This window comes from Lynx canadensis, chromosome B1 (assembly GCF_007474595.2).
Source record: "Lynx canadensis isolate LIC74 chromosome B1, mLynCan4.pri.v2, whole genome shotgun sequence".
Lineage (NCBI taxonomy): Eukaryota > Metazoa > Chordata > Mammalia > Carnivora > Felidae > Lynx > Lynx canadensis.
In genome coordinates this window covers 24,183,613-24,207,901 of record NC_044306.2, presented here as the reverse complement: position 1 = coordinate 24,207,901, position 24,289 = coordinate 24,183,613, and the positions used below count along the sequence as shown (strand labels likewise).

The following is a 24,289-nucleotide window of genomic DNA, read 5'->3' as shown; positions in this document are numbered from 1 at the left end:
ATTTTTTTCACTCATAATACCCATACTTTGCACATTCAATCTACATTTCTGTTAAAATGTGTATTTTATCATTGATTTCCCCTAATAAACCCCCAAATATAGACCATCTTGAGTAGTATATCTGTGACCACTACTATTTTCATCGGTTAATTATCCGCAACATTAAATGTAATTATATATGTTTGGATTGATGAACCATTCAAATAGAAGTCAGATAGGCACTTAATTAAAATGAGTTAATATGCATAATATTCATATTAATATTCTAAAATTATGACTCTGACTTTCAAGAAAACACAACTCAGTGAACTTATAAGTGGAAGGAAAAGCACACTTACTTTATCAAATAATTGATGTGGTTTAGTTTGTTTCCAAGGATAAGGGGTTGAGGTTCTTGTTCATATATTTGATAGTATGATATCTATGACATCCATATTAAATGTATACATGTTTTTGTGTCATATTTCCATCATGTTTACATTTGGGACTAGAACATTAAAATGTATTATGTCTTTCTGGGCTTTTGAGCCTTTCCATTCTCATCTTTATTAATTATTTAATAAAATTTTTTGTTATATTCATTTTCATTTTAGACCTCAGGTATCCATTGCCAGCGTAGCCATTAAGCAGGGTGCTTTGCTAACACTTAGAGCATCTCTATTCAAAGAAGTGGTGAACACTGAGAGATGGGTTTGGGAAAACTAACCAGCAGTAACCAGACCCAGTTTCAACATCTCTAAATTGAAAGTTATACAGTTCTCATAGGACAATAAGAAATGTCTTAGGAGAATTAATGGAGAGAAAGATGGGGTAGGGTAGTATTTTGAGATACTGGTGGCATTTCCTTCCCTGTCACGTCTCCTTAGAGTTCTGCCACTCACTAAACAGTATCTTTTGCCACAAGCAGTGGAAGATGGATCAGAGAAGCTGATAAAGACCTTTTGAGTTTCCTAATCTTACGGACACTTTGAGTTGGAGAAAAACCTAGCCATTTAGTATGTTGAAAATGATTCAGCCCATGAACAAACACATCAAAAGAAAACCAAAGTCAGTGAGAGCTTGCTGTGTATTTCCACCTGTTGAAGAACTGTTTTCTTGATTCATGGGGTAAAGAAGATTTGGATGGGAAATCAACAGAATTGATTTCAAATTGTTCTCTGTGTTCCTCTACTTGAGGCCAAGTTCTACATCGTAGGGCCTTTATTCTTCAGATGCTAGAGCTCTGAGGAATGTAGGGATATCTCAGGACTAAGACGACTGAGGACAAGAGACCAAAGATTCTCAAAGGAGAGAGGGACAGTGACCTGTGGTGGAGGAATACTAAGTGAAGAGAAGAATGAGAAACTCTCAGCAAATGCTACTTTGGGTCATGAAGCTACCAATGACCAAACGTCGCCCCCAAATCTTTGACACGGTGTAAGCTCCTTGGTATCCTTATACAACCCCAAGGAAAAAGAAGAGAACTGAACAGACTGGGGCTGAGTTTCTAATAACAGTGCAATGGAGACAAAACATGTAAATAAAGTTTTACAAGAATATTTTCATTTCTTGATATAAACTCAATAAATACATAAAAAACATTCAAAAGGTGGTAGCAATTTTACAGTACTGCTAAATCCTTCAAGTTACGAAGTGAAGAAGACTTTGAATTAAACAGGCTTCAACTGTATGTTTTGTTAATCTTGATAAAACTAAGTGTGGTAATCATTAAGATATAATACAAATTTTATTTCCACAACCATATGGTCAATTAATCTTTGACAAGGCAGGAAAGACTATACAATGGGAAAAAGGCTGTCTCTTCAACAAATGGTGTTGGGAAAACTGAACAGCAACATGCCAAAAAATGAAACTGGACCACTTTCTTACACCATACACAAAAATAAATTCAAAATGGATTAAAGATCTAAATGTGAGACCTAAAACTATAAATATACTAGAAAAGAATGCAGGCAATAACCTTTTTGTCATTGGCTATAGCAACTTTTTTTCTAGCTATGTTCCCTGAGGCCAGAAAAATAAAAGCAAAAATAAATTATTGGGACTTCATCAAAATAAAAAGTTTCTGCACAGAGAAGGAAACAATCAACAAAACTAAAAGACAACTTACAAAATGGGAGAAGATATTTGCAAATGACATATTTGATAAAGGATTAGTATCCAAAATATATTTAAAAAACAAAATTCAACACCTGAAAAACAAATAATCCAATTAAAAATGAGCAGAAGACATGAACACACATTTCTCCAAAAAAGACATCCAGATGGCCAACAGACACATGAATAGATATTCATCATCACTTATCATCAGGGAAATGCAAATCAATGGGCTATTACCTCACACCTGTCAAGTGGCTAAAATCAACATCACAAGAAAACAACAGGTGTTGGCAAGGATGTGGAGAAAAAGGAACAGTCTTGCACTGTTGGTGGGAACGCAAACTGGTGCAGCCACTGTGGAAAACAGTATGGAGTTTCCTCAAAATTTAAAAATAGAACTACCCTATCCAGTAATCACACTCCTGGGTATTTACCCAAAGAATAGAAAAATACTAACTCAAAGGGATACATGCACCCCTATGCTTATATCAGCCTTATTTACAACAGGCAAATGATGGAAACTTCCCATTATATACATATGTATGTGCATATAATGTAATGGAATATTATTTAGCCATAAACAAGAATGAAATCTTGCCATTGCAATGACATGGATGGAGCCAGAGTGTATTATGCTGAGTGAAATAAGTCAGAGAAAGACAAACACCACATGATTTCACTCATATATGGAATTTAAGAAACAAAACAAATGAGTAAAGGGAGAAAAGAGAGAGAGAAATCAATAAACAGACTCTTAATTATAGAAAACAAACTTATAGTTACCAGAAGGCAGGGGAGCTGGAGATAGGTTAAATAGGTGATGGGATTAAGGACTGCACTTGTCATGATGAGCCCAGGGTGGTGTATCGAACTGTTGAATCACTATTATACACCTGAAACTAATATAACACTAATATAATTCCAGTTAGTGTGTTAACTAACTGGAATTAAAAGAAAATTTAAAAGGCCAAAAAAAGAAATAATATAAATTTTTATTATTAATAATACTGTCTGGTTTAAATAATAGCCAATGCAGATGAGTAATATACACTAGGACTTAAATTACTCATAGAGAGTGCTCAAAGAGTATGTAACGAAACTATTAGACCATTTGGAGGATTTAATAATTCTCTTTTCACAAGTGGCAGTACAGTAGTTCTTATGAATATGAAAATTAAAGTAAGCTTGCAAACTATTTTTTACAAGCTTGCCTATCTAGCATAATAAACTAATTTTCTGTAGCATAAATCATTGTGAACATTTACAGATACATATATCTGAATCATCCACTGTCAATTACATGTACAGTTACACTTACATATATGCACATATATTACCTCCATACCAATGTACATTGTCTCAAGATCTAGCTATGCTAATAGGAAAAGAATATTTTTGTCCACAAATGGTATGCAAATTTGCTGTAAACCTCCATCTAAACTCCACATGTTAAACTCCATGAATTCCGGGAATAAATCTTTGCATTTAAGCACAATCAGGCACTTTGAAAAGTCTTTGAAATTAGATAGGCTTATGATTATAACATTACCTATCCAAAGAACTCTAGAGAATAAATAGATTTAGATACAAATTTTTTTAAATATAAAAGTAGGCATCACCTATTACTAGCCATGCCAGCTTATCAAAATGGCTTGATGATTTCGTTGGCTATTTTATTAGTAATATTTTATTAACACTAATAAAATTGTAATAGTATTTTCCCAAGTCATTACTAGAAGCTGGATGCTTCTAAAAGCTATATTATAAATTGTAGAATCATAGAAAATAATTCCCTGTATTGAAAGTTCTGCTGTATACTGAAGTAATGAAAGTTATTTCTAAAAAGTAGTCTGGGAAATTGAGGTTTGTACTCACTGAAAATTACTGTGCTCGAGATATGTCGACCTAATGAAAGAATTAAATGTAGGACTTTGAATAAGAAACTCATAGGTTCTACAGAGTTCTACTCAAATTTTAAATACAGTTGATCTCTATGGGGCTCAGTTACCTGATAAATAAAATCATAGAATACGTTAAAAATAAAATATTGTAGCCATTGACAACCATCATTAAATTTACCCTTCTTTATTAGTGAATTAACCATATAATTATAATCATCTAATACTGGGAACTCATTCTATACTTAAAGCTTTGCATGGATTATCTCTTAATCATCCCAGCAATTCTGAGAAATGCATACTCTATCCATATTTCACTTAGGAAGCAGTTGAATCTTAGTGAGGTTGAGTCATTTGCCTAGGATTATGTAGCTAATGCAAAGATCACAGAATATCCAAAACCATATGGAAAAAGAACAATGTTGAACTTAAAACCTTATTGAAAAACTCTAATAATGAAGACAATGCTGAGACACTAGAAATAAATTTTAACATGTAGGGTCGTCTGATTTTGACAAAGGCAGTAAAGTGATCCAGTGAGAAAAAGCAAAGTCTTTTCAACAAATGCTGCTCAAATAACTGATCTCTGTAAGGACAAAATGAATCTCAATATATACCACCCACTGTTATCAAAAGTAAAAGCTAAAACATAAGGTTTTTAAAGGAAAATATCTTTGTGACTTGGGAGTAGGAAAAGTTTTCTTAGGCCACAAAAAGGAATAACTAGTAAATATTAAAAAAATATATATAAATTAGATGTCTTCAAGGTGAAAAGCTGCCTTTCAAAATCCATCAGTAAAATGAATATACCCATAGATTGGGAGACAATATCCACAAAATACAGATGTTACAGATGTTACAAAGGACTGGTGCCAGGATATATAAATAATCCTCCAGCTCAAAGATAAAATACAGAAATATAAAATACAAATACACAAAACATGGATCGCCTTGGCGGTTCAGTTGGTTGAGCATCTGACTTCAGCTCTGGTCTTGACCTCACGGTTCCTGGGTTCCAGCCTGGCACTGGGCTCTGTGCGGACAGCTCGGAGCCTGGAGCCTTCTTCGGATTCTGTGTCTCCCTGTCTCTCTGCCCCTCCCCACTCCTGCTCTGTCTCTGTCTCTCTCTCTCAAAATTAATAAACATTAAAAAAATTAAAAATGAAAGAAAAAATACAAAAAACATAATTAAAATAAACGGACAAAAGTTTATAAATAAATGGATACGCCACTAAACAATATATGGTCGTTCCATATGCACAAGCAAAAGTCATTAATATCATTACTCATCAAGTAACGGCAAATTAAAAACACGAAATAACACTAAACACCTACCAGAATGGTTCAAATGAGTAAGAATGCTAACACTACTGAATACTGGGGAAGATGTGCAGCTGCTGAAATTCTCATTCATTTTTAGCAGAAAATGATATAATCACTTTGGAAAGCTCTGGCATTTTCATATAAAGCTTAATATATGCCAGCTATATCCCAAGTGTCTATCAATTAGGAAAATACATACATAAAATATTATATGTTCATATAAAAGAATACTAATCAGTAAAAGGCAGAAGGAACCATTGATGCAGTCGACAACAGGGATGGATCTCAAAAACATCATGAGGAGTGAAAGAAATCTTGCAAAGAAGAGTACATATTGTATTGTATTTTATATTTAGTACTAAATCAATCTAATCTAATCCAGAGTGAAAAGGGTGAGGGAAAAGTAGCTTCTTGTGGGTAGTGGTGGTGATTTCCGGGAAGGAGCATAAGAGAACTCTCTTGGGTGATGATGATGTTTTATTTCTTGACAGGAATTTGGGTTACACAGGTAAATGCATTTGTCAAAACTCAGGAAACATGCACTTAATTATTTGTGAATGTCATTGTATAATTATTTTACAATAAAAAAAACTTTAAGCAATATTGAAAACTAGATAATGATATGCAGGCCAAAGTGATCAGGTAAAGTGTACAGATGTGTACAATTTATGTTCAAATGCATAAAAATAAGATCTACTGGCAGATGGCTAGTGGAATGTGTACATATGTGATTAAAGACCTACAGGAGAATGATAATGGAGGCATCTAGCTGGGAGTATATAGGTGGTCACTGCAAGATGCTTTCAATATTGAGTGTGTTCGAGAATTTTCATAAGGTGTTGGGAAAGAAGGTGTGGTCTCAGATCTTATAGGAATATCCATTTTGTTTGTTTTTGGTTAAAGTTTATAAAACATCACCTATGCAGATCCAAATAGGAAAACTGTTAACTGATGCTAGTGTTTGATTGTCATTGACTGTATTAAAACTCAGTAAAGAATAATAATGATATGTTAGCTAACTTGGATTTAAATAAAATTTAAGAATGAAAGAAATACTAATTACAAAAGGGATGTTTCTAAACTATATATAATTCCATTGCTAAATGACCATATTAATATGAATGCTATAACACTCAATGTGTGTATTTCACAGCTATTTCTGGGAGAGGGATATCTCGAAAGCACATCTGATATTATTTACCTGAAAATTCAAGAATCTGATATATTCTTGGATAAAAGTAAACTCGTATCTGCTTTCCTATCATAAATCCAATATTAAAAAAGTAATAAACATATGTAGTAAAATCTCAACAAGAATCCAAAGAGAGTCTCTTGAAACTTAAAACATTATGTTAAACTATTCTGGGGAGAAAAGTATGTGCAACATTTATCAGATTTTTATTTACTTTATTTTTTCAATTCCTTTTTAAAACTTTCTTTCTTTCTTCTTTCTTTCTTTCTTTCTTTCTTCTCTTTCTTTCTTTCTCTCTCTTTCTTTCTTCTCTCTTCTTTCTTTCTTTCTTTCTTTCTTTCTTTCTCTCTCTCTCTCTCTCTCTCTCTCTCTCTCTTTCTTTCTTCTTTCTTTCTTTCTTTCTTTCTTTCTTTCTTTCTTTCTTTCTTTCTTTCTTTCTTTCTTTCTTTCTTTTTGAGACAGGGAGAGAGAATCCCATGAAGTGCAGAGAGAGAGGAAGAGTGAGTGCAGAGCCCATAGCAGGGCTCAAGTTCAGGAACCATGAGATCATGACCCGAATAGAGCCTGATGTTTAACCAACTGAGCCACTCAGACACCCCAGACATTTTCTTTTTTAAATTAGAAATTAACATGAAATTATTTCAATTCAAAAGGAGATTGGAATTAAAATATAAATTTCATCAATGGACACAATATAATTTAAATAGATCAAAAGTATTTATGATAAATTAATATCTGACAAATGTAGCAATCATTTTGGGTGGAAATACTAGGTTACTTAGTCAATGATGCTTACTAAATTGTCTATCCATACTGAAGACAATAACATTAGATCCTTAACACACTCTGCAAGAATAATTTCCAGTTCTATCTATTCTAAATACAAAAAGTAGTAAATCACAGGCTGTAATTTTCAGTAGCAAATCAGAAGAAAATTCAAAACATAATTTCCCACTGTGTTTATTCACAACATAAAACTATAAAATACCCAGTGTAAAACTGACAGAAAATTAAAAGAAAATACTGGAAATACCCAAATACAAAACAAGACAACCTTTGAAACAAGATGGAAGGCCCCAAAATCATAAAGAAAAAGAATTGATAAAATTTCACTAAGCCTTAGGTTATATTGGTTTTCTCTAGATACCATGACCTTCTCAAATAAGCCTAGAATTCCTATAGAAGTCCTATAGAAGTCTGGAACTCAAACATTCCAGAATACTCTGGAACTCAAATTAGACTAAACCTGTATTCCCTTCGAGAACAATCTGGTAAGTAGACTCTTGGCAATACAGCATTAACAATTAAATGATGCCCTGCTTCTGTCCTATATAGCAATTGTCAATCCTCCCCTGAGGAGGGTTTACAACATAGTAGAGGTTTCATTTTAATTCATTTTATTACAAAACATTCTCTAAAGGGGCCTGTTGAAAAATGAAACTCATGTTTATTTGCAAAGCTTGTGAATTCCTATGTGATTAGTCATTGGAATTAGTGAAGTACTATTTGTGTTCATTTTGAAAGCATTATAGCAATCATAGTGATGGATTTCAGACTAGTTTTTATAGTAGGTACCAAGAGATTCTTGTAGAGAAAAGGAGTAATGTCGAAATTCAGTCACCCTACCACCTGTTTTTTTTTCCCCAAGAAATGCTGTTTTTATTGTGTTTACATACTAAAGATGCAACAGATTTTGTTTTTATGGTATTATACAATTCTCAATTTGAAAAAAAAAATGCCTAGGTCTCTAGAAGAACTTTCAACATTCTGAGAACAGAATTCAGACTCCTTTTAAAAAGTAAGTTGTGAGATGCAATTACTAAATAGAAACTTAAGCAGAACTTAAGCATCATGTTTCTGGTTCTTCATAAATGTTTAACACGGTGTCAGGCATTTAGTGAATTATTTTTTATTTCAATGATGGAATGAATAGAAAATTGAACAGGAAAATGTTTTAAGCGGGGAAAAAACACAATGTAAACTTTGACCTGAATATACAAGCAATTTTACTGTCGTATCACTTCAAGCTGTGGAGAGTTTTCTTCAGCTGCAAATCACATGGTTTTCGTGGCCTCTATTTTTTTGGTTGGTTTGTTTTCTGCTTACTTGCACTTTCAGTTATGGTCTCTTTCTTCAAATTAGATCAAACAAATGTTTACATCAATTGTTGCTCTATGTTTCCAAGATTACACCCTAATACAAGCTTCTGATAATGATCATTTGCTATCAACTCTAAATAAATATATACATACATAGAATGAAATAGTAAAAGGGAAGAAGAAAGAAACAGAGAGACAGAGTAGAAAGGAAAAGGGGAGAGGGAAGAGGGGGGAGGAGAGGAGAACCTCTTATTGACAAAACATCTCAGTGCAAAATCCTTACTACCTTATACATGGTGGCTTTTCCTTGAACACAGTAATGACGTATATGAGAGCTATGTGTTTTCGGAGATCAGTTTGGAGCCTGCAAAACTTAACATTTCAGTTTAAAATTACATTCACACAAGAATGAACATGATGAAAAGATTCCAGCTACATCATTACATATTAATTCATTTTACTGATCCCAAGTCCAGATTAGTTTTGTTTTGTTTTGTTTTCTTTTCTTGGAACAGTTAATGAAACTCAGATCCAAACAATCTTTGGGCAATATAAAACGGGTTTCCTCACTTCTCACCATAAAGTGCAGACACTCTTTTGAACTGTGATAATTTAGCTAAATTAATTTAAGAAATAAAAAAGGAAGAACATTCATATTTGTGCTATTCTGGGAAAATATACCCTTATGTCTCGACTACTCAATATACATTGTTTTAGCCTTTTTAACACAGAGGTCCCTAGTGAAAAGCAATATAACTTTGTGTAAGACATCATAGAAAATCTACATGTGTAGGTTTGAAATGCACATGGAAACTAGAACAGAATTTGGCACACATTAAGCACTCATCAAACATTCGTTGAATAAATAAATTATAGAAATCTACTTCATGTCCACACCAAAACATTCCCTATACTCTTTAATAAACTTTTTGAAATGTATCTTTCTAAAGTCTCTTATTCTCGACAAAAACAAAATTAAAGACAACACGGCTACTTACTCCCCAAATTACCATTTGATTTACCTGGCCAACCAATCTCACCTTGTTGATTAGAATTAGGTGTCGACTAAGAGTACTTCTTACTGCCCTGAAAGGAAAATTGTCAGCAGGACTTGTAAAGATCTTCTCAGACACTCTGCTTTTAATCTTCATGTACACAAATGAATAATTGAATACCCCCATCATTACTGTGCTTTGCTTCTGTCTCAGTTTCAAATTTAGATCAGTAACGCTCATCTTGGGGGTTACTAATTTGCTTTTAGCACTAGCAGATAAACTCAGCTTAGTGCAATATTTAAATAATTGATGAATAATTAGAAAATAAAAACCAGAAACACCATATACTAATTATCATTTAATTCACATTCACACTTATGAATTTTGAGACGTCAGCAAGGTAATTAAAATAACACTTCCTATTTTTCTTTTAGCAATAGATTTTCATAACGAAAATCATACACTGAGTATATAATTACTAAAATGTTAGACGTAAAAAGAAGTTTCTTTTAGAATGGTGTAACAAACATTTTTTTTAAAGGAATGAATCAATTAACTCTGGCATCTGTATTAACACACAGTTCAAAAACACTTGGAGTCAATGTCAGCCACCTGGGTCCTAATAATGCAGTAACGACCACCACGTTTCTTATGTTACATGCGCTCAGTGTCCTCGTTATTGAGTTTTGCTATATCAGTATTTCACATTAATAAGTATTTATCAGACACAATTATGTGTGAGATATATGTTGACTGCTATAGCACTGAAGATAAACAACGAAGATGCAGATGTTGGTCTAAGGGAACATACACCTTTGTTAGATGGGAAGGGAAAAAATAAACAATCACACAAAAATGTGGGAATTCCTAACTGAGAAAAGAGCCCTAAGTTGAAACTATAACGCATTATGAGTTGCTGTTTACACATACTCTTCAACCCGTCTAAATCCTTTGGCACTGAGTTGGGATTTTGGCATTGAGCAAACAGTTATTATCTTTGTCTAATAAAAAAGCGCCTTGATCACAGGAAGATCGTGGCCACCTTCTTCTGGTTTTGTCAACCAGCCGGTTTGAATCTGAAATACTGCGATAGTGAGAAACTGCGTTCCTTAGAAAATTTTATCACAGAACTATAAAGGTCTGAAAAAGTTACTGTTGTGAAAGTATGGCTTTTTTAAAACATTTAAATTGTTTTACTTTATTTTTCTATTTTCATTTGAGCAGTGTTTTCCGCTCATCCAAATGAGAGGGGCTGCACCTGATCTTTATGAAATAATTTGGGTTTTGCTTAATATTTATATTGTGTTTTCTAAGACAAAGACTGTCTCCCAGGTTGATACTTTGATTCAGCTTTGAAAATGATTTCTAATGTGTGATTTACTTTTTAAATATCATTATTGTCTTTTTTTCATCCTATAGAAATGTATTTTGGAATGTAATTTATCTATCAGAGAGTAACTATATAAAACATCTTTTTTATTGACATATAAAGTTGTATTAGTTTTAGGTGTACTACCTAATGATTTCATGTACATAAAAGTTGTGAAATGATTACTGCTATAAGTTATATAAAATATCACTGGACCCCAAACCTTATTTATTGAATCAAGGTCATTCATTGGTCAGTTGATAGATTTTAATATTTCAAATTTTATTAACAGTTGCTGTGATTTTCTTGGGGAGAATTCCCTATGAAGTTGTCATCTCACAATTTTCTGGGTAGTGAGGGCTGTTATACAACTGTGTCTCTTAGAAACAGAACATTGTCGGGAAGCACCTATTCCATTGGAAATACTAGACTGAGGAATCCATCATAAGGTAATTAAGTTCTGTCTTTTTCTGGTTACTATTCATATTTGCTTTGTATTTCCCTTTACATAACATTCCCTGACCATTTATAGCTTTTTTCCTACTCTCTGCCGCCTCTTTCTTTCTGCCTAGATGTGTCATGTATTTCATTGTCTATGTTGGATTTTCTAGAATCGTTATTTTTATTAATTCTCCTCTAAATTTCCTCTATAACTGCCTTTTCCACACTCCTCATGTCTGATATATTTATTTTTATATTCATTGTATGTTTGTTAGGGGCAAAAATATACAGAAGTTTACAATAATAACACACATCTTCTTGTCCTCAAATACTTGGCATTTACTATGTAGGCAGGGAATGTCAACTCTTTATACAAATATGTAGCACATTTTCTATTTTACTTCTTTACATACCAAGGGCCATCAACAGTGATGGAAAGTCTGACATACGTGGAAGAGCCAGAACTTACCTGAGGTCTTGGGAAGGTTCTGCTCTGATGTGAGGTGTCTCAACAGAGTGCCCGAATACTGCTCCTTCGGTGCCTGGACAGAACATGAATCCAGTAGTCAGCAGTCGATACAAACAAGTAGACAGACATGTTGGTTTTCATCTCTATTTTTATGCATCAAATATGCATTCAAAAAGGGGACAGCTAGAAACAGGAGTCCAGAAAATGAAATAGAAAAATTGGAAAAAGTGTTCAAGGTAGTGAAGGGCCAAGAAGGGTAAATCTAAATGTCCCTTGGTAGCTAAATTTTAAGATGACCGTATTTAGAAAAGTTTAGATTGAGGTAGAATTTTCACTCTCTGATCAAAGATCCATCCCCTTCCCCTTTCTTATTTCCCAGGTAAGTATATTTGAGGGAGGGATAGATCACAATACTCAGTTCTGTCTTTCTACAAATGGCAGAGCATGAATGAAAATGTGGAGAGGAGCTCCTTTGTAGTATATCATTAATTCTTTTTTTTTAATGTTTATTTATTTTTGACAGAGACAGAGCATGAGCAGGGGAGGGGCAGAGACAGAGGGAGACACAGAATCCGAAGCAGGCTCCAGGCCCTGAGCTGTCAGCACAGAGCCCCACATGGGGCTCGAACTCACAAACCGTCAGATCATGACCTGAGCCGAAGTCGGACGCTCAACCGACTGAGCCACCCAGGCGCCCCTATCATTAATTCTTTAAAGACATAGGTCTCATGGGACACTTGGTAATTCTCCCCCACACAGCACCCACTTTTATTAGAGTGATTATCAATAGCAATTTAATTTGGCTTCTTTGGTAATAAGGCTCTATCTAAAACCATAAACTGCTCAAAATCATTTCTATAGAGTTGACTTCATGTGAGGTCCTGGTTACCTGAACAGGTCATGCACTCTAACACTTTGCTCAGGCAGTTGAATGGTATTCCATCTACACTTTCATTTATTGACTCCAGGTGATTTTCCTGGATCCCAGAGCTTTTCCATAGTTTAACTGAGCAAAATAAAATTATCTTCCTTTTCAAAAATACAAAAAAAATATTGATGACAAAATCTCATTTTTGTTCTTTTGTAATTTCACATAGATGTTTTAGATCATTCCATCTGGATTAATTTTATTTTCTTTTGGTTTAATCTTCATCAAACATTTTGGTGTAAAAATGTCATGTCTGCTCCTTCAATGGCCCCAACACCAGCTTAATAATACAAATTATACAAAATAATACAAATAATGCAAATAAAATACATAAATTTTAAACCTATAAAATAAAGTTGCTTATGCTTATTGTGAAGAACAATGAAAAATGTATTGATTCAGTATATGAAAAACAAGCAATGATTTCTTCAGTAAACATGAAATTTTCACTAGAAAATGAGAGCTAACACCTAAATTCCTTAAAAATAAGTGGCTTTATATAGAAATATACTGAGATCACCAGACAACTCCTGTACATAAAACAGCAATGCAGACCTTGATCTTGAATCAGAGAGGAAGAGATTTTTTTCAAAGACAGTAACATGGTTTCATCTATATTATGGTTCTAAGGATAAATTTACAAGGTTCTGCAGTAGTAAATTCCTAAGATTACAGATTTCAATTTACAAGCTAAAAGCTATTGGCATTTGTTGACCTCTCACTGGGTTGGTTTTACTACTTGTTGATGTTTTGTTAAAGAGACTGCAGGGCATATGATACATAGACAGGCTATCAGAGCAATTATTTCTTCAATGGAGTTTGCTCTTTTGATATTTTATAAGGTATTTTATTTCTGTGAGTGGAAAATTATTAGGAATAAGGTCTTTGAGAATAAAGTAACAGTTTTAGATAAAACCCTAATTTTGTGATGGTGGTGAAGGTGGCATTTGAGAAAACATTCCAATGTATAAGTTTTCATATCCCAACGAGAGACCCCTTTATCATTTTAAGAGGATATAACTTCCAGAAAAAATAGTTATCCATCTGTAAAGTTTAAAAATTAATTTCCACTATTCTATGACTTTGAAGACTTCCCAAACGAGATGACAAAAATATAATTAAAGAACAGTAGCAATATTTATTTTCAAACATGGAATGGAACATATAGTAACTTAGCACAGAACATATCAGCGAAAGTAAAAGGGGAAAGCTATCAAAGCTTTAATTTTTCAAAGAGGATTAAAAGCTGATAGAAGTCTTAATTCTAAGTATCAGTATAGAAAATTATTGATGATTAAAAACAAACAATTCTTGAAGAAATAATGTATAATCATATCCCCTAAGGGGCTAACTTGAAAACTGAATAAAATAACATAAATAAATTACTAACTATAGACCTCCAGATAATGCGAAAAGTACTCTTAACTTCTCCATTATTGTCCCAGAATGAGCCAAGGGGGTAATAATTAATAAGCAATAATGATAATCTTAAAAGGAAATTGGTGAAAGAAGATAAAAGCCATCTGAAGCAAGCACATACTCTCACAGCCTAAAAAGGCAAAATTAAAATACATATTTCTGGGGCGCCTGGGTGGCTCAGTCGGTTGAGCACCTGACACTTGATTTCGGCTCAGGTCATGGTCCTGGGGTTATGGGATACAGCTCCATGCTAAGCATGAGTCTGCTTAAGATTCTCTCTCTGTCCCTCTCCCTCATTCATGCGCTCTCTCACAAAATAAATAAATAAATAAATAAATAAATAAATAAATAAATAAATAAATAAATAAAAATATGTATTTCCTTTGTAATTTTTGAAAGCTTATTTGTTTATTTTGAGAGAGAGAGAGAGAGAGAGAGAGAGAGAGAATATGAGCAGGATTGGAGAGAGAGAGAGAGAGAGAGGGAGACAGAGAATCCCAAGTAGGCTCTGTGCTGGCCGCTTGATGCAGGGCTGAAACTCATGAATCTTGAGATCACGACCTCAGCCGAAATCAAGAGTTGGACACTTAACCAACCAAGCCACCCAGGTGCCCCTAAAATACATATTTCCTTGGAATTGGGAATTTTTACAAATGTCAGATGATTAGTAAGGTTGCCAGACTTAGCAATTAAAAATATAGGGGATCACATTAATTCTGAATTTCAGATAAATATGAAATATTTTTTAATATAAATGTGCAATATTTGCATGGGTCATATTTAGAGTAAAATTGATGTGTTGTTTATCTGAAATTCAAAATTAAATCACTATATAGTATACCTGAAACTAATATTACACTGTATGTTAACTAACTGGAAGTTAAATAAAAAATAAAAAAATAAAAAAATATTTTAAAAATAAATGAATTGTAACCTATCCTCAACTGGGCATCATGTATTATACCTGGTGACCCTAACCATCAGTCAACATGTATTTGGTACCAAGAGTACAGATGTGTACAGACCACATTTACTCTCATTTCAGGAAAAGAAGGAATGTGTGATGAATTTTCACATTGTAAGCTATAAAGTCCACGGAAACCGAAAAGACAGAGGGACAGAAAAAGGACAAGAAGGTGCAAAACGCAGATGTTTACTTATATATCATAATATATATAATATGTATGTAACTTGTTGAGTAAATAAACTTGTTTTTAAATTTTATTCTATTGTATTATTTACTTATTTATTTTAATTTATTTGATTTATTTTAATTAACTTTTTAAAGTTTATTTATTTATTTTTGAGAGAGACCACAAGTGAGGCAGGAGCAGAGAGAGAAGGAGAGAGAGAATCCCAAGCAGGCAGGCTCTGCATTGTCAGCACAGAACCTGATGCAGGGCTCGAACTCACAGACTGTGAGATCATGACCTGAGCTGAGGTCGGATGAAGCTTAACCCACTGAGCCACCCAGGTGCCCTTTATTTATTTATTTTAGAGAGGGAATGAGAGCACGTGCACAAGTGAGCTGGGGAAGGGGTATGGGGGGGGAGAGAGAGAGTGAGAGAGAGAGAGAGAGAGATAGACAGACAGACAGCGAGAATCCTAAGCCAACTCCATGCTCCCAACATGGAGCTTGATCTCACAACTCTGGGATCATGACCTGCGCTGAAATCAAGAGTCAGACCTCCACCAACCCAGCCACCTAGGCGCCCCAAATATTTGTTGTTTAATATTGTTTTAAGGGACCATTCAAAAGGGTATAATGTTCTATTCTGCTTGACTATATAGATGTTGAAGGGTATATCAGTTTAAAGTGATGATGACGTTTTAAGACTTGGGGAAAACATAGACTGTTGACTATTGTAAAGGTCAGGAAAGATGAGACAAGCAAACTTTTGGATCAAAAAAACACTGGATGTCATTCAATGATAACAACTGGCTTCAAAACCAAGTAAGCAGGATGGCATATTCTGCTTTGCTGGGGAGGAGAAAGACTATTTACATGGACTGTGATCCTACTCCACATTTAAAGACAGTTTAAGAGAGTGTAAGTAGAATGCTACTTTTTACAAATGCCTAACATAAAATGCCATCCTCCGCACAAAATGAAAAATGCCATTAAAATTAAATTTACATATCCCTCCTAATGTGGTTATCCATACTCTAAATGTTTTACTTGAAGTTGTTTGCCATTAGCCCCAGAACAGAGGTCACCAAAAAAAGAAACCAAACCAAAAATACTTGGTGTTCCCAGGTTCTTCCTTGAGTTTATAGTAACTAAATATATATTTATATTTATATTTATGTTTATATTTATATTTATATTTATATTTATGTTTATATTTATATTTATATTTATATTTATATTTATATTTATGTTCATGTTCATGTTCATATTCATTTATATGTATGTATGTTCTGTGAAATGTGACGTTTTTCTGGCCACTAGCTTCATAAATTCCATTACAGTTAATTTCAGAGAAAATTTTATGAGGTCATTGGCTTTGTGTGGAGACACCTGTGATCAGTAATACACATGGAAGCAAAACAAAGATACCCCTGTGCTTTGAAATATTAATTTGACATAAATTATCTCATTTTTTCTTACAGACTTTTTTATTTGTTTAGAGAGAGAGTGAGTGGGGGAGGGGCAGACAGAGAGGGAGAGAAAAAAAATATCTCAAGCAGGCTCCACTCCCAGCGAGAACGTCGAGACATTGGGCTCAAGGTCACAACTGTGAGATCATGACCTGAGTGGAAATTAAGAGTCAGATGCTTAACTGACTGAGCTGCCCAGGGGTCCCTCTCACAGACATTTTTAATGTAAGTAGATAATATATTGTTTACATCTGAAAAATGAGGAAGCTGTAATCAGAGAAATTAAATACCGCATTGGTGAGCTAGAATTTTGGCCTTCAGGTTTTCTGATGTATACACTAGGCACTTTGAAGCCAGCAGACAGAAGGAGACAACTCCAGCTCCTTCATTCTTACCTAAATGACTTCAGCAAGTCATTTCATCTATCCAAACTTCAATTTCCATAGATATAAATAAAGATAGAAATAACAACCTTACAGGTTGGGTTAGGGTTTTCTTAAATAGGATATAAATGTGCCTGGTTCGCTGTAAGAATTCAGTATTCCTTAATTCCCTCTGTCACTTTTATTTATGAAAATCAGCCACAGAAGACATACACATTGTGTTTGTAGAGTTAATGGCCCACCATGGGTCTAGTCGTTAGTACGTGAAATCACTGATCCTAAAATGTCAGCTTCAAGTTACATGGTCTCATGCTGAATTCTGAAATCTGAAATTTAGACGCTGTAAAGAGATTCTTAAATAGTGAATTAATTTTATTAATCAAGACTCTATTCAGTAGTCAAGGAATTCCCTAATGCAGCTGCTTAGTTACCAGATACGATCGATCAACACCCAAAAACCTGAGAAAGAAGTTTCTTCTAAATAGTTATGTCCAGCATAATCTCCCTTTTAATTGAACTTTATCCTAATGCTTAAACAACTGCAGAAAAATGAAAACAAATATGCATAGCAGGTCCTGTACTAACTACAATGGATAGCTGCGATTTTTCTGTGTTTTATACTTAGCTCTCTGCGTGGGGTTATCAGAAATTCATCATAGGAGTAGCTGGATTGGTAAAACAGTCATTAACTCCACCAGGGCTTTACCTCCCTTTTAAAAGTCAAAGGAAGGGGCACCTCGGCAGTTCCACTGGTTAAGCGTCTAACTCTTGATTTGGGCTCCAGTGTTGATCTCATGGTTCTTGGGATTGAGCTGCGCTGGGTTTGTGTTCACAACATGGAGCCTTCTTGGGATTCTGTGTCTCCTCTCTGAACACCCCCCCCCCCCACCAAAAAATAAACTTTTTAAAAAATAGTCAAGAGAAAAGTTAAGGAAAGAGTAGTACAGGACGCCATTCCTGAGGATATTTCTCTTCTCAATGTGAAATCTCAGTCATGGAATTTATAAGAATTCCAAGCTAGCAATTAGCACTAAGAACTTAAAGAGGTGGAATCTCACTAACGGTAGCAGCGGCACCTTCAATATCCAGTCCATAGGACAGTTAAGAGACTTAAATAATAATAATAAATAAACTTTAGATGGACAGTACTTTAAATTCCTCCACTGGAATGGGGCTGAAGTCCAGAGTGAATTCACTGACCTCTCAGGGGCAATAGTATTCCTATTTATTCATTATCGCCAAGTTTGAACCTGTGCTATTGAATGCACATAAATTCTTTGGTTAATTATATTGAAAGTCCCTTTCCATTGTAAATTATAAATTATATAAAATTATAAATTATAAAATCATAATTAATTATAATTTCAAATTATAAAATCTTTTTTGTATTGCATTTGAGATCGGGGGCCTTTTTCACGCTGTAGTGCCACTTCCTAGCACTTTATCTGGTATTGATAGACTTTCATTAAATGTCTCTCTGAAGTTGTTGCAAGTGAAACGAAGAACATGGCAGCGCTTGCTGTCCAGGAAGAGACTGGGCGTCCCTAGGGCCTCCATATCAGCTGTCAAAAAGGGCTTCAGGAGAGAAGGCTAAGGCCTGGCATGGAATATTAGCTGTTCTGGAGAGTGAGAGAGAAGAAAAAAGAGAAAAGCCAGATGGAAGAGGAACAAAGGAATCAGGAAAGGCACACCGTGGGAAGGAGGCCAGAGAGAAGTAGAAACATTTAAATTCTTGGATACCGCTTCTGCCTAGCATACAAAACTTTTGTAATCTGAGCCCATCCACCTGCTCAGACTTCTTTTCCTTTACTTAGCTATGAAACCTCTTTACTAATTTTTCCCACCTTTTCAGGTAAATGTAATCTGTTCATCCTCTCAACATATTTAGGGTGTACTACCTGTCACACTCATTATAAATTATGTGTTATTCCCCATCTAAACTAAAAAATTACAGACATATTGCTCATCTTCCACTGTATTCTTGTACACAACATGGTGCCTTATATATTGATGTATCTATCAGTAGCAATATTGATAAAGATCAATATTTTAAGGACCTTCTCTTGAAAGTTTTTCTTTTCCTCTTGTTTTTAATGCTAGTTTAATGAATAGAATAGTAATTCAGAAACTGGGCAGGGGGCGCCTGCGTGGCTTAGCCGGTTAAGCATCCGACTTCGGCTCAGGTCATGATCTCGTGGTTCATGAGTTCAAGCCCTGCGTTGGGCTCTGTGCTGATGGCTCAGAGCCTGGAGCTTGCTTCAGATTCTGCGTCTCCCTCTCTTTCTCTGCCCCTCCCATGCTCACGCTCCTGCTCCTGCTCATGCTCTGTCTCAAAAAGAAATAAACATTAAAAAAGGTTAAAAAAACAAACAAACTGGGAAGTATGCGGAGATGCCCTCCTGTGTTCAATTTCAGTATTAGTTTACTTCTTTCCACAACTTCAATATCACTTTTGTTTTCTCTCAGTTATTCCTCCATACCACTGCCATCTAACACTCTAAAACAAAACTTATTGTGCAATTCTCACTTAAAATGCTTCCAGAATCCAATCGCCTATAGAAGTCAAGCCCAAATGCCTTAGTAGAATTTACCTCTTCGCAGTGCTATCTATGCATTTTACACTTGAGTGACAATAAAACTCTTGCAGATTTTGAAATGTTTACGAACTGTCATGAATACTACTTCGTCCCAACTTACCCCTCAGCCTCTCTCCCCTTTGGTAATAATCTCTACAGATTTTTGAGGGGCTGATTCTAGATTATTTTCTCTGTGAAACAAACATGTTCTGGGTCCTTTCTGCTCTTCCTCTATCTGGTCAGCATCCTCGGCCCCTTGTGAAAATTCCTGGTATAGCATTTATCACATTGCTGTGCAATTTGCTTTGAATTCTTATCTGGTAACTTATGAGTTCGTTGAACTCAAAGACTTCGTCTTAACTAATTTTGCACACTTAGCACTGTTCTTCTGATATATAGTTGAGGCCAGTAAGTGAAAGAAAGAATTGGGAATGGAAGAATGAAAGCATGAACGCATTAACAATTATTCTATTTATAATTTATGTGTAAAACATGGGAACTTCCTGTTTCTTACTATATTTCTCTGTTTAACACTTCAATACAAATCAGGTTATTAATAGCCTGAGGTGACTATCTACTATCTGCATTTATTGAAACTGTTATTATGAGTGTAGCCAATGTTAATTATTCCAATGAAACAAGGAAACAATATTGTTAAATTGTCTGTCTAACGGAAACAAAGAACACCATGTTGTTCATTTGAAACTGGAGAATAAGCTGCCAAGATTTCTGAAAATAAATTATTGCAAAATCTGTTTTTACTTTTCAGTCAGCATTTTTTATGATTTAAAAAATATCTCAAGGCGTTTGCTCCCAGATGCCGAATCATGTCCTCTCTTCCACTTCTGAAGGTTTTCAGAAGATAAAAAGATAATGGGAAAGATACTTAATCAGATGGAAAAAGCACTCGAATAAAACTATTTTCTTCAAGATGCAGTATATTTCAAAAATATTTGATTTGTCACCAATGAAAAAAAGACTCAAATACATCAAGAGTAGAAATAATATGGGGAGACCTCCTACTCATGTTTTATAACCTTCAAGTAGCTTGTATTAGACTAGCATTTGCTCCTCTGAAGAGGGGAGAATGCCTCTTCATTTGTTAACTCATTCTATGGCTTTCAATGAAGCAAAAATAATGGAAATTTTAAAGTATGTGTGATGAAAACAGAAGGGAAAAGAAAATAAATTATTCTCATATTGTATGCATATGTAGTTTGATGAAAATTACATCTAAGGAAAATATACAGAAATAACCCCTCCTTCAAATTCCTTCCTCCCCCCACAAAATATTAGAATAGTTAAGAAGAGCTCTCCTCATTCACTCTGAAGATATATTTTTCAGGAAATAAGAAATTCTAAGGTCTAAGATAACTGACGTCATTTTGCCCTTTAATAATCACTAAAGGAATGGGTAGCAATATACATCTGGGGCTTTTAGAAAATCCTAAATGAAAAAATGTCACCAAGAGCATATCTTTAGTAAACGTAATAATCATAAGATTCTATTGTTACGGATTTGTTAAAAGGCAGGAATGTCTGAATCGATTTATCACTACGTTATAAACATTCTAACAGAAATTGAAATATAAAACTATGAAATAACTTGATAACAAATGAACTACCTATATTGGGTTTTTTTTTTTTTTTTTGTAAAAAAAAGTTCATAAAAGAGTAGTTCATGGTAAGATTTAGAAAATTAAGAAAACCAGATCTCTAGGTGAAGTATCTTTTTACCACATTTAAATAGATTTTTTAAGCTTTGAAATATTTAATCTAGGGGCTCCTGGGTGGCTTAGTCGGTTATGCGTCCAACTTTGGCTCAGGTCATGATCTCACAGCTTGTGAGTTCGAGCCCTGTGTCAGGCTCTGTGCTAACAGCTCAGAGCCTGGAGCCTGCTTTGGATTCTGTGTCTCCCTCTCTCTCTATCCCTCCCCTGCTCACACTCCGTCTCTCTCTGTCTCTCTCTGTCTCTCTCTGTCTCTCTCTCTCTCAAAAATAAATAAACATTAAAAAAATAAAAATAAAAAAAGAAATACTTAATCTAGTAGTCTATTTTGTTTTGATGTTCAGCATTTTACCTAACATGCAGATGGTATATCTAATACTAGTTTTGCTTCTTTAAGGTCATGTTCATTTTTATGCATGCACATTTTCTGTGTACCCCTCTCCTTTAGAAACTCAGTCATTCCTCAATCCATATGCCCTTGAAGCTTTTCTGATCCTTGTGGAAATTCACTTATCTAAAAATCTGCTGTCAGTTGCAAGAAAAACTCATGTTTCTTTGGGGAAGAAAAGTGAATACCTTAATTCTGCCTTTTTGTTATATTTTATGCCTCATGTTCTTCACCCCTATTTAGATTATTCTCTGAAGAGAAGATGGGCTTTCTACTGCTGTTAGCCAGAGACAGGAAGACTGTGTTCTTACTGGCACACCATGCTGATCACTACCTGATGGAATGTGCAAGGAGAGGGACTCATCATCTCAGCCATACTTTTATTTAATTCCTTAATTCCCTGCTCCTAAGATTTTTGATACAATGCCATCAAATGGGTACATTTCCATTGCTTTTTATGGGAAGTAAAAATCAGTAGGGAAGTTGTCCAAAACAGAGAGTACCTGATTGTCTTCAGTGACTTCAGATATTACATTCTTTATGGATTTATTTGAACCTTCTACAATCTTTTTTTTTTTATTATGGAAAAACACCCTGGTATATTCAAAAGATGCTAATTCTGTAAATATCTTTACAAGCCTCAGCTACACAGTTAATCTGTACAAACAGATATGTGAACAAAGCTAGGACTTTTTTTTTTTAATTTTTTTTTTTAACATTTATTTATTTTTGAGACAGAGAGAGACAGAGCATGAATGGGGGGAGGGCCAGAGAGAGAGGGAGACACAGAATCTGAAGCAGGCTCCAGGCTCTGAGCTGTCGGCACAGAGCCCGATGCGGGGCTCGAACTCACGGACCGTGAGATCGTGACCTGAGCGAAGTCGGACGCTCAACCGACTGAGCCACCCAGGCGCCCCCAAAGCTAGGACTTTTAACATGATCTCTCATTAAACACAACTTACACTCTCCTCAAGAAACCCAAGTGATCCTAAAACATCACAGTTTTACCTATCATTTTCTGAGTATCTCTGTTGATGTGGACAAAGTCAGAATCTGGAATCTTTGCGCAGACAACTTGCCTTGATATTTATGTTTTCAGTCATTTAGTAATAACTGAGTTTTATACCAATTCAGGTGAAAAAATGAAGTCTCCAAAGCCTATCCTGTAATAGCAGGGTAGTGTGGCATCCACAGATAGAGCCCAAATGGGAAACAGCTAGGTACACAGACATCGGAAAGCAGTTGTTAGTGCCAAAATAAATTTCCTTCATCCTTTTATTTCTATGAGGTTTCACTTTTTTTTTTTAACTTTTTGTTGTTCCAGATTGCTCCTGTGAGTTTTATGTTATCAGCTGCCATGTAATTCATTGTGTGCCAATAGGTAAACAAAGAGCTCCACTTACTTGGGTTTGTTTTTTACCCACAAGAGGACTGGTAGCATTACTTTTAATTAATGTAAAGAATAGCAGGGTTTTTTTGTTTTTTTGTTTTGTTTTGTTTTGTTTTTACCAAAACTAACCCTGCTTTCCTCTATAATGATATCTTCAGCATGAGCACCCATCATATTCCCAGCTGGGATTGCCATGAATACCTCTGCACCATACTTGGAGCAATTCCAAGCAGAGTAAACCATTAGAGTTTTATGCAAATCATAACCAGTCTGCGTATCCACAGTTTGTAGGTAAGTCCAGGGATCTTCAAACTTCTTGAGCTGTCACGTCACCCTGATTTTAAATGTGTGGTCTGTGGGCCACACTAAGTAGCTTTAAAGATGGTGGTCCTCTGAGCTACAAAATAATGCTTCAGAGTTTTATAGAAATCAAATCTTTTTATATAAATGGGTCTGTGCTGGTAAGTTGGGGGGTAATGTACAACAGAACCATGATTCATCTAGATTCGTGATTTTACATTTCTGGAATACACTGGTATACTCACCAAATACCTCACCAAATGACCTGTTAAGCAGAGACACAATATTCTGAGTATAAAGTTTCCATGTTTTTCCAGAAAGCATAAGTTGTGACACAAACATACATATCTGTGTGTGTGTGTGTATGTGTGTGTGTGTATGTAGAGTATAGCATCTCACTGAGGACTACCAGACCCAACTAGTTTAGTTTGTGAGTCATGACAATATTATCCAAATAAAATTCCAATCAAATGGAAACATTTTCGGAGAATTGGAAAAGAAAACACGACGCCTTAATACATCAAGGATATTTTCAATACCAAACTCAGACAAGAACAACACAAAACAGAAAATTTAAAGGTTCACATTTGTTCATGGGTATAGATACCAAGATCCTAAAGAAAATATCATGTTGAAACCAACAATCAAGTAAGAAGCATCAGGGTCTTTTCTTTGGCATTTATTATAG

General features: G+C 34.7%; 1 protein-coding gene across 1 annotated transcript in view; it reads right to left on the bottom strand.

The window, feature by feature from the left end:
- SGCZ (sarcoglycan zeta) overlaps positions 1 to 24,289 on the bottom strand; it is a 227,669-nt gene that overhangs the window by 16,440 nt on the left and 186,940 nt on the right. The window contains exon 5 of the mRNA XM_032593056.1: positions 11,887 to 11,959. Coding sequence (XP_032448947.1) covers positions 11,887 to 11,959 — 73 coding nt within the window. The remainder of the gene's footprint in view (positions 1 to 11,886; positions 11,960 to 24,289) is intronic.